The sequence below is a fragment of the Ranitomeya variabilis genome, chromosome 1 (assembly GCF_051348905.1).
Source record: "Ranitomeya variabilis isolate aRanVar5 chromosome 1, aRanVar5.hap1, whole genome shotgun sequence".
Lineage (NCBI taxonomy): Eukaryota > Metazoa > Chordata > Amphibia > Anura > Dendrobatidae > Ranitomeya > Ranitomeya variabilis.
In genome coordinates, this window is record NC_135232.1 from 1,037,995,760 (window position 1) to 1,038,008,419 (window position 12,660).

Genomic DNA, 12,660 nt, shown 5'->3' on the forward strand with positions numbered 1-12,660 from the left:
TTGGTGTCAAACACAACGATACACGGCGATCGGACGACCAAATAAAGTTCTGGACTTTATTCAGCGACCAGCGACATCACAGCAGGATCCTGATCGCTGCTGCGTGTCAAACTAAACGATATCGCTAGCGAGGATGCTGCAACGTCACGGATCGCTAGCGATATCGTTTAGTGTGACGGTACCTTAAGGCTTCAACCAGTATCTACACAAACCATCAGAAGGCGTTTGCACGACATTGTGCTATGAGCTATTGACCTCACGCCAAAGTTATCATGGAGGACAGCAATGGAGACTGGAATGTAGGTCTGTCCTCTTCAGCAATGAGTTCTCTTTTGTCTAGACCGCAAAGATAGCTGGAGATGAGTCTGAAGACTAGATGGCCTTTACAAGAGAATGTCACACTAGTCCTACTCCCAAGATTATGTTTTTTCCAACAACATAGAAGATTATTCTTTACTGAAAGGGCAGTGAGAATCTGGAATTCCTTGCCTGAGGAGGTGGTGAGGTGGTGGCGAACTTGGACGAGGGGTTCAAGAGAGGCCTGAATGTCTTCCTGGAGCACAACAATATTGTATCTTACAGTTATTTGGTTCTTTAGAAGGACGTACAGTAGATCTGGGGATTTAGTCTGACGGAATATAGGCTGAACTGGATGACAAATGTCTTTTTTCGGCCTTGCTAATTATGTTACTATGCTAGCTACACCTCTCTTGTATTAATTCCAGGTATACTAACAGCTAGGCTTTAAATTGATTTGGTCATGGAACCAGTATTATGGCCATTTCTTCAAAGTGTTCAGGAAGCAGTTTTTCAACACATCAATCCAGTTTACATGTTACCTCTGATACTATGAGCAGCCTGCATGGCCTACACGTTACCATGGCCCACAGTGTCTCCGGACTTGTCTTTTATCGAGCATATTTGGGACGACATTGGTCAGCAATAGCAAACAGAGCTGTCAGCAGCGGATCTTGATGACTGACATTTCTAAGTACATTCAGCTTGGCAGAACATTCCTCAGGCAACCATTAATAATCTCACTGATGACATGCCAAGGCATGCAAGCGTAGGCACTTCTGCGTGTGGTGCTCACGCTTGATACTGAATAAATCGAGATTTAAACATTTTATTTCCATTTTTATTATCATTTGCATATTATTAACATCACCATGGAGCCTGTGAGTTCCATAATTCCATGATTGTTCCATCTTGGTGTTGCAGTTTCAGTGTTGAGGAGTTTATAAGGGCATTTGAAGGGTTTCTGTCATGGTTTCAGTCATTGTACAAACCAGGTTATAGCAGGAAACAGCACCATTTTGTGTACAGCACATGTGAACACAGCCTTATTTAGGCTATGTGTTTTAAAGGGCCACTGTCACCCCCTCCAGCCGTTATAAACTAAAAGAGCCACCTTGTGCAGCAGTAATGCTGCATTCTAACAAGGTGGCTCTTTTAGTTTTAGGTGCATGTATTCCCAAAATAAAGGGTTTGAGTGACGGCAATGTGGCGTTACAAGCAGGGGGGTGAGGACCTGCCTCCCTGGCTAAAGAAAGGTATTTTGGCGAAAATACAAAACCCTTTATTTTGGTAATACATGCACCTAAAACTAAAAGAGACACCTTGTTAGAATGCAGCATTACTGCTGCACAAGGTGGCTCTTTTAGTTTATAATGGCTGGAGGGGGTGACAGTGGCCCTTTAAAGGAAAACAGTCGGCATGCTTTTACATATGATAGTATTGGTATGGCTTTTCCATGAAATTAAAATTATACCTTTTGAAAACAGATCTGATATGCTGGTCATAAGAAATCTGGATCAGAAACCATTTGCAAGTGAAGATGAAGGTTCACTTGGTGCACTTCCAAGCTGTTTTGCATACAGCTTCTAAAATAGATTACTCATGACTGGCACATTGGATCTCTACCCCTTTTTAAATGTCCCTACGAGCTACGTATTTCAGAAGGATTAGTTTAGTAAGTCCCTGCAATCAGCTTTTATCAATAGAGGAAACGAATGCCGGTAATACATTTTGCATCATTGTTTACTTTGAGCAATATCAAAGAATATGAATCTAATCATCATGTCAATAAAATTGAAATATTTTTGTTATTTTTTTTTAACACTAAAAAGGCAAAAGTTGAAGAACGAACCATCTGAGGCTATGGTGCAACTATCCAGACTACCTTCAACCATGGTCCCTGGATTATTTGTTACAGCATGAGTCTATAAGCTTTCCTGGCTTTTGCTAGTCAACACACTTCTGTGTGGGAAGAATGCCAACATTAATCTGTTAACTATTCAGGAATTTCCACAGTCATGATACGACAAAAATATGAAGCTCGACACCAGTATATCCTCACTTGCCCACACTACACAGTTAACAGTTCTTAGCCACTGTGAAAAAATTATATTCAATTTATTCAATGTACCCAGGCTCAGAGTACAAGTCTGCAGTCACTGCATGTGACTTCAGACTTGTGAATCCTCACAGCGTGAGCACTGGCCACTGTGAGGATTTGCCAGGCGGGTCATGTGACTGCAAGTATGTGATCTACATACTTTCAGCCACAGTCCAACTAGACATATGTGGCCTCGCTCAGTTGAATCGTCTAGTCAGAACATAACCTCATGCATGCAGATCGCATACTTGTGGTCAGATGACCGCTATTCCCAGTGCCGGAGAATCCTCCGAATGCACAGTGCTCTGTGAGGATTCACAAGTCTGCAGACACATAGGGTACAAGTCTGCAGTCACTCTACAGCTGGACAACTCCATTATTGTAGATTGTAAGCTCTATTGTAGATTTTAAGCTCTCACGAGCAGGGTCGTCTTATTTTGCTTCAATTATTGTATTATTTTTAATGTTGTTACTTATGATTTGTGTATCAACTGTTAAACTCTAAAGCGCTGCGGAATATGTTGGCACTATATAAATAAAGATTATTATTATCATCATTATTATTGTTATTAAGGCTCGACTTAGTGAGTTATTGTTATTAAGGCTCGACTTCGTGAGCACTCCTGTGCTCGCTATGAGGGGGGCCGCTGCCACAAGCTTGTTACAAAGGTTTATCTTCCTGCCAAACAAAAGAATAGGGGAATTACATTATAAGTGTACTTTCCTTATATACTTGTCATGCTGGGTGAGGGAGAAGTAAGGTGTACAACAATGGGGAGAGGGAAAGGGAAGCCAAAACGCTAGGGAACCCCCTTCCCTAGCGTTTTGGCTTCCCTCTCCCCATTGTTGTGCACCTTACTTCTCCCACACCCAGCGTGACAAGTATATAAGGAAAGTACACTTATAATATAGCTCCCCTATTCTTTCTTTTGAGTGGAGACTCCTAGGCAGATCTAACAACACCCTGTCTGCCCTAAACGTCCCTAAATAGGTTCTGCACCTATCGCCAAGCAGGAACCTAATCCCTGCATGAACCTAGCAATAGGCCCTGGATAGGGAGGGGACAGGGTATGCACTAGTCAGCTCCCACTACAACTAAAGACAGAGAGGGTGGACAAATACACTTTTGATACACTTAGCTCGAGAAGACCTTGCCAGCAATCCTCCAAGAGGCTCCAAGAAGACACTAGCCGACTGCTAGTACTTCCACCAAGACAAATTAAGCTAACATCAGCTGCAGAAACTGAATGTATTTAAACCTTCAGCAAAGGTGTGTTAATTAGCAGCAGAAGGTGGAAGTAACTGCTGTATCCTAGAGCGAGAAGGAAATCAGTCCATAACAGAGATGCAAAAATCAAAGAGGTGCTTGTAGAGCTAACTGCAATGACCTTCTACAGCTCGATCCTGGATAACTGTCTGTCATATCTGACACACAGGACAATACTACCAACATAATCATAGAGAACAGACAGTTGACCAATCCCGCTAAAACATTTTTCTAATATGTATGGGGGCTTTAACTCACAGACCTCCAAGATGCATTGTACACATGGTACCCGTCTATAATATAGTGGTCGTAACGTATTCTACATGTTAACTTCCAGTTGAAGTGGCTCTTTCATGTGTGGACTCCTCAAAACTCCTATATCTATGGCTTTAGGACACTTGGGAGTAAATGGGATATGAAAGGGGGAGGGAGAAAATACTGGGAATAACTGCAAATATAAGTTTTATAAATTTAAGTGATAATGGACTTGTCAGACATGAAAAATCTTCTTTTTTCAAATGTAAGTAATGTGGATGCAAATTAAATGTCTAAACCATAATGTTTAATTCCTTTTTCTTCCAGAGTAACAACACTGTCTATTACTAATCTTCTGGTGAAGCTCAGTCCCTCCATTATATCATATACACTGCAGCTCTGCCTGTTCTGATTGACCACTATACATGAGCACAAGCTCTTCACAAGTAGGCAGGGCCTACAGAGCGGTTTTCTGTTGCAGCAAGGTTAATGAAGAAAAGACTACTACTAGTGATAAATGACCAAGCTAGGATAAGGTGCTCTCCGAGAATGCTCGTGTGCTAACTGAGTGTCTTTGGAGTGCTCAAAAAATATATTTGAGTCCCTGTGGCAACTATGTCTCACGGCTGTTCAACAGCCACAACACATGCAGGAATGTTTGCTCATCACTACTGGCTACTTCCAATATGCCTCATGGGGAAGTTGCTGTAAAGATATATGTCTACATAAGCAGCAAATGACAAATAAATATTTTATTAATTACTTCTCCCTCTTGTTAAGAGAATAATATCGATATTCGGATAATGCAGTCTAATACCAAGTTTTGGGCTACGTAGAACACTAAAAGTATGGAATATTACATGTCTATATCATCAAAATGTGCTCCCTGTAGTAAGAGATAATAAGATTGAGTCTTCAAGGTGAGGTTTCTACATAATACCCAGTAATTATCAGCCAAACAAAGAAGTTATTTTCATAGCTGGTGACATGTTCAATTCTAATAGACGTCACAGCATTATATATGTTCACGTAACCTTATATTTACTAAAATGGAGAATTCTCTGATCTTGTTCGGAAAGTCAAAGCAGCATTTCTTTTGATGTCAAAGTAAGGCAAGTTCTACACTTTGATTACAGACAATCCTGTTTGAAATACAGTTAAAAAAATTATCCATTGCGAAAAGGAAGCTGATAAAGAATGGCCAGTTTCCTGGTATGGCAAGTAAACATTAATCTGTCCTGCAACATCGGAACATGTGTGAAGACAAAGAGAAGGACGCCTATCCTTGTGTGGCAGGATGGCCTTTAATGTTCCTCCACTTACCTGTAATTAGCTTTCTTCACATCTGGGCAATTTAATCTGTCCTAGTTACTTACTGAAGACATATTTTATTTTCTTTTGATAGTAGAACTTATGATGTGGTTACGTTTAAAGAAGGAACAACTTTGATACTGAAAACGCTGTTGAAAAGCTGAAGCAAGAGTTGGCATCAACGGGGCAGGTGTAATCTTCTAATGTGGACTTAGGTAACAAGACACATCTGATTATATATCAATATTTCTGCCAAGTGCATAGCATAGCGTTCAAAATACACAATATGGTGTCGGAAGCATGAAACTTACCACCAAAAACTCCTCTCTGTCCACCATCTGATTCCCATCTGTATCAAACATATTGAACGCAATCTTGAATCCGGCATGAGGTTCTGGAGAGAGATTTAATGGGGTTTGTCAAAAAAATAACACATGATATATATTTCCACTTCATATAACTCTCCAAAATTTATATATTCTTCGAAGGGGTTCTCTTCCGTGAGCTCTTAATGGAGAAACTCTCAAATTCTCCTGTCAAAAGGTGGTCTTTGAACTACTCATGGTTTTTTGGAGAGTTTCTGCTCCAGAAACTCCTGAAAAAAACACCAGTATGAACACACTCCTGATGGTCAAAAAACAATACTTTACTCATCTGCCCACCAGTACTACTCCTCTGCAGTCTGTAATGCGAAGGTTCCCTGGTATCAACATCCAGCATGGAGATCACGTGCCCACTGCAGCTGATCAGTGGAAGTTCACATGACCACTGCAGCCTTCACATTTTGTCCAAACTGTTCATAGGAAATGTGAAGGCTGCGAAGGATCAGTATTCACTTGACACCCCTTTCAGATATTCACGCCAGAAGACCCTGTGGGAGGGGTGCACAACAGTAGCGTTGGTCTGATTGATAAGTATGTTTTTTTTTCTCACACTGCCCTGGGAGCATTAAGTTTAAGATTTATTGTACTAGAGAAACCCATAACATTCAATGTTTATTAATACATAGACCTCACATAAAGCTCCACTCATATCATGATCAAATCATGTATACATCATGAGAATTTCCAAATGTAAAGCTCTGATGGAAGGCTTTGATGTATTCCATTCTACAAGCAGTGCAAGGCATACATAGACCCAAGGTTTCCCTGTTATAAAAAAAAAGTATGCCTAGGCTTCTCATGACAAAAAATAAAGGGTATAGTAGTAGTTAAATTTGCGTTCTAAACACATACACCAAATGCATAGTGTAAATGCAGTGTGAACATAGTTTTAGACTATCACTAAGGAGCAGGAAATGGTCATCAATCTTGGTCACCAGCCAAAATAAGTCACTTAGTATCAAGCCAACTGTGGGGTACCAAACCTAAGACTTTCAAAAATCAGCTTTAACCACTAGAGGTCCTGCAAATTGATAAAGTGTTAAACTTTACCAACTAAAAGCTGCTGATGGTCCTATAAAACTGAGAACCATACTTGATATGGTTCCCTGTTCTGGCAAATCATAGGAGTTCTGGATTAGTGGATCACTTTTATCACTACGTAGAATTTAAAGAATGTTACATTCATCTAAATGGTGCTTGCAGGAATAATGTGCTCGCTGCCATTACAGCCCCATCTAGGTGACCAGACTGGATCTATCATTATAAAAAGTTCCATAGCAAATCGGCATATTCGATAAGTGGTCTACAGCTTTTTTTCTTATACATTTTTAAATGGCGTTTCTCTTTTACAGGATAAATTTTCTGTCCATTAGATACATCTATATGACACGCCAGTTGTAAGAGATTATAATGACGCAAGAATTTTAATTTTTTTTTTAAACCATCAAATTTTCTAAACATTTAAATTGGATCTGAAGTTCAGAGTGTAGACATGGAATTGTCTTTGCTGTCAGCTTTTAGCCAAAAGTTGCAGTTAATGAGGTGGATTATCTAACCCTTAAGAAGATGGTTAAATCTGCAGGTTCTTCATGGAGCACTGTTTGTACTGAGAGCTTTTCAATTAGCCATACAAGATTACTTCATGACAAGTGAGTTTAAAGAGACTGGGTATTAACACTTTTACACCTTAACAGGCTTAAATTTAGAATATGAAAAAAAACCTCCAGCAATTTTTTAATTATTATTATTTTTGGGGCAACAGCTAAGAACCTAATTTTTCTAAAATGATAATTATCAACTACTATATAAACACCACTTATAAAGCCCCGTACTTGTATCATTGCAGAGCCCAACACTGAAATATCACAAATAGAAACAAGCAAGCAGGGATCAATCTTAAAGAATAATTAATATTTATGATAGCAATGAAATGAAGGTATAAACATAAAAAATGATAAAATCACGCAGAAATAGGGTAAGTGTACACATACACAATGTTTTTTTTTTTTTCGGTAGTCAAAATCATCCGCTTTTCCAGCAAAAGATGCTGCAGGAATTGCTCCTTTTCTCTGAAGTTTAGTAAACCTCCACTGTCTTTTTGGGGTTTTATTTAGTTATTTCCTCAGCGCTTTTTCAGCTTTTTTATGCAAGCATTTTTCCAGTTTGTTGGCTGTCTTTTTATTGGCGTATATTAGACGTTTTTTCAAATCCAAAATATGGAAAGTGTTAAGAGCTTTTTGAAGAAAAAGGCGTCTTCTGGGCATCTTATTAGCCTTCCATTGACTTTGATTGTAAAAGTATTGGGCATCTTCATAGAGGAAAACACCAGGAAAATTCAATTGTTACTTCTTTTAAACGCTTGAACCTTTAAAAGATGTTCAAAAGCCAAGACACAAGAGCAGCAAATCGTTTCCCACACAATTTACTAGGACCATTCTTTTGATTATTTCGTTAGTGCTCTTATTTATATTTTTTTGAACGGATCCACTCAAAAACAATGGAAAAATATGCAATGTGAACATACCCTAAAAGCTGAGTCTGCACAGATAAAAAAAGGAGAACCCTTGTGTGGTGAAGTGAAGGAAAGTAAATCCAATGTAAAGTATAGCAGCAAAACAGAACTAAATTATCAATAGATTTAATAAATGAATATATATACGGTATGCAACAGAAAGTAGACAAAAATATAGTAGTGCCAATAAAAGTGCTAATAAAGCAGAACAAATTTTTATGGAAGTATAGAGATTGGACAATAGAGGACTGTGGTAAACTTATGTTCTCTAATGAAGCCCCTTCACACTGTTTAGGACAACCAGAATGATTGTCTGGAGGAGAAAAGGAGATCACTACCATGAGTCCTGCAAACAGTAAAGTATCCCAAGACCGTTCATATGTAGGGTTGATTTTCATCCAAGTGTTTACTCCCATCAATAAAGAATGGTATCTAAACATCCTCCAAGAGCAACTTCTCGCAATTTGGTGATGAACAAAGCTTTTCCAGCATGATGGGGCACCATGTCACTAAGTAAAAGTGATAACTAAGTGGCTCGGTGAATAAAAGTTTTTGGGTTCATGGCCAGGAAACTGCCCAGATCACAATCCCATCGAGAACCTGTGGTCGATCCTCAAAAAGATGGTGGAGAAAGAGAAACACAGGACTTAGCAGGGAAAATTAGCAGGAAAGTAATCGAGCGAGCATATCACCGAGTACAACATACGGTAATAAAGACATTTTTTTCTACAAACGGCATTATATAAAAATATCGCTGGGCAAATTTAATAATTATAAAAACAGCAGCGACAAAACGCACAGGTTTCTGGTACAGCTCTGTTCACATGGCCAGTTGTATTTAAAGAAAAACCCGGATCCATTACAAATGGAGCAAAAATGTAAAATGGAAACCAAAGTTTGTTCAGTTTAAATGATACTCAATACTGTCTAGTACTCCATAAAACTAATTCTTTTAAATTAATTATTGCTATGATTTCAGTCCTGGCACATATTTGTGTGCTTTGCGTTTTTCCGTTTCCGCAGTACCTTTTGGGACCACCTCTCTTTTCCACGGTTGAAATTTTGTATATTTTATTTGTTTTTTTGCCTGGACAAAAAAAAAATGTACAGATGTGATTGCAGCTGCAAAGGAGACAAACTGAAGACATTCTATCAAATAAATAGATCCTTTTTAGTGATGAGCGCGTGTACTCGTTGCTCGGGTTTTTCAGAGCATGCTTGGGCAGTCTCCGAGTATTTGTTAGTGTTCGGAGATTTAGTTTTCATCGATGCAGGGAATGTTTTTTTTGCGTGGCGAGCTGATATTTTTATTGAGAAAATTCGGGGTAGATACAACAATTTAATAGATTGTTTACATTGTTTGCTTTATTTTTAAATGCGCAGATTTGATTTTTTCATATTATGAAAATGTTTTTATTTTTTTACATTTTTTTTAATCTTCTTTCAGCGGTCACATGAGGACTACAAATAAACTGCAAATAAAAATCTGCACTGCAGGTCAACGTCTACCCACAACATGGTCCTAGAATGTGAATGTAAGAAATATGCATTTCTGATCTACTGAGATTTCCACCCAAAAATCCAGATGGAAAATCCATGGCATTTATGATAGGAGTGAACACAGCCTCCATTACTGGTATATGGCCTGCTTTGGCAGACCGACGAGTCTATAGGACCTCCAAGTACTCGTCAGTCTGCTGGTCCGAGCCAATGATCTTCCTAAAAATGTCAGAAAACTTCTTCCCAGTTCTGTTGATTTTCCGTGCTGGGTATTCTGATGTGCAATGTGTGTATATTTGTTCTGTAGCCTCTATAATAACATCGGCCATTCATGAAAGGATTCATGTTCACATAACAGAATGTCACACCAAGCAACAGTAGTTTTTATGCTATGTTACTTACATGATCAATGCGCATTTCAATGCCTGTTTATACAGGTAGACCGCTAAATGATGTGCACTGAACAATTACGGTAGTAATAGATCGTTCGGTGCACATAGGCTGCCATAATTCTCGGCAGCGTGAGTTCTGTTTACACAGGACAATGCGCTGCCGAGAGTGATGATTTTTAATAAAGCTTAAAAATAATTTAATCCGATGAATGAGCGTTATGCTCGTTCATTGGGTGATTGAAGCCTGTTTACACAGAATGATTATTTCTAATGATCATTCCTAGGACACTCGTTCACGATTATCTTTCAGTGCTAATGCACCTTGAGTCATAGAAACATTGGCATTAGGTTGCATCTTTTAGTAGTTCACCATTTAATTCTGCTCTTAAACATCATTTTTTAGATTGATCAGTCAATTTAACTATTTACATGGATATTTGCTGAATCCAAGGAGTTACATTTCTCTCCTTACTCCACAGTGGGTATGGATACACTGACTACCTTTATTGCAGAGATATTTTGTTGCTACATTCCATATAAAAGTGATTGAGGGATGCACTTACTTGTTAATATGCAGAGAAGGAACAGATACTCTGTGTAGGAAACCATGCCTAAAAAGGAAGAAAATGGAAACCGTAAAAACACGTTCTTTTAAGAGAGGCGCACTTTATAGATTCCAGCTTTTGTCCAGCGACAATTCTAAACCTTAAAAAAATATACATTTAAATAAAGGGATAAAAAAATTCCATTGATTCCTATTAAAACTTGTATGCTGTTTTTACGCCTCGCTCACAAGAGCGTATACATCAGACGAGTGCTTAGCGATGTTTTATTGGATAGCTCTCGGCCCAATGTTATACTGTGGGGCAGTGCTGATCAGAGTTTTCTTCTCACGCGGACTTGGCAGATGCTCCGCAAACCGGATCGCACTCACACATTCAAGTCTATAGGTGCGTGAACATATCGGACTGCACTCGGATTACATATAAGTGTGATCCAATTTCAACTGATTCATACAATGGAGAAGTTGGAGAAATCTTGGCCTCCATCTTTTCCACACCTGTGCTACCGATGATTTCATCACAGAGAATCCGCTCACACCAAGCTGACACTCGGCTCAGACTCTGATCAGAGTTTGATCCCAGTGTCACATAACATAATCAATCCGATTCTCTGCATGAGAGAATCTACAGTCATGTGACTGAGCCCTATAACACAACCATCATTATAGGCATAGACACAGTGCAAAATCATGTGATACACATAGGACATAGGATGACGAAGGGGTGCAACACAGGCTTAATGGAAGCTTTCAGCACATGCATATGGAAGGGCTGGTATGGCTGTGTAGGTGCTTGTCACCAATAAAAATAATAAAGATCTGATGTGCCAGTCACATGAAATCTAGTGTACAAACCATATGCCATCTAGGTTGGAAGTGCTCTAAAGTGTGTCTCGGAGAAGGGGGGAGGGGGTCTCTGGAGGTTTGTACATGAAGGTGTGTCCTTGGAGAGGTTTCTCTGGGAGTGTCTTCGGCGTTATTGGAGATGTTTATCTCTGGGGGATGTTTCTCTGGGGGCATGTCTATGGAATGGGGGGGGCAAGAATAAGTCTGCAGGGTGCATGGTAAGCTGTAAATTGCCCATAAGTTCATTCATGATAATACATGAACATATCAAGCAAATTACTAATATACAGATGTAAATATAAATATATACTGTATATATATATATATATATATATATACTAGATGGTGGCCCGATTCTAACGCATCGGGTATTCTAGAATCTGTATGTAGTTTATTTATGAAGATTTAAGAATAATGCGATGAATACAAAGGATTCGGCTGGACGGCGCAACCAATCAGCGAAGCGTGGTTCAAATCCAGCGCCAATTCGCGGCCGGACTGCGCCTGTCGCTGATTGATTGGTCACGCCCGGCCGGGCGCGACCATTCAGTGAAGCCAAGGCCAGCTCCAGGTTTTTGAGGGCCCCGGGTGAAAGAGTCTCAGTGGGCCCCTCCTTTAACACATACCACGATTCATTATGCACAGATACAGCAGAGAAATATAGCACAGCCATATAGCATATAACACAGCCCACGTAGTATATAACACAGCCACGTAGTATATAACACAGCCCACGTTGTATATAACACAGCCCACGTAGTATATAGCACAGCCACGTAGTGTATAACACAGCCCACGTAGTATATAACACAGCCACGTAGTATATTGCACAGCCACGTAGTATTTTGCACAGCCACGTAGTATATAGCACAGCCCATGTAGTATATAACACAGCCCACATAGCATATAACACAGCCCATGTAGCATATCACACAGCCCACGTAGCATATAACAGCACACGTAGCATATAACACAGCCCACGTAGTATATAGCAGTCACATAGTATATAGCACAGCCACGTAGTATATAACACAGCCACATAGTATATTGCACAGCCACGTAGTATATAGCACAGCCACGTAGTATATTGCACAGCCACATAGTATACAACACAGCCCATGTAGTATATAACACAGCCCACGTAGTATATAGCACAGCCCATGCAGTATATAGCACAGCCAAGTAGTATATAGCACAGCCCATGTAGTATATAGCACAGCCACATAGTATATAA

General features: G+C 39.5%; 1 protein-coding gene across 10 annotated transcripts in view; it reads right to left on the reverse strand.

Annotated features, from left to right (window-relative positions):
• The window catches only part of MICU3 (mitochondrial calcium uptake 3), a 189,842-nt gene that overhangs the window by 58,744 nt on the left and 118,438 nt on the right, over positions 1 to 12,660 (reverse strand). For all 10 annotated transcript variants that reach the window (XM_077279702.1, XM_077279694.1, XM_077279698.1 and 7 more), the window contains 2 exons: positions 10,582 to 10,629; positions 5,543 to 5,625 (listed from right to left, as the gene is read on the reverse strand). In XM_077279702.1, the coding sequence (XP_077135817.1) occupies positions 5,543 to 5,625; positions 10,582 to 10,629 (131 nt within the window). The remainder of the gene's footprint in view (positions 1 to 5,542; positions 5,626 to 10,581; positions 10,630 to 12,660) is intronic.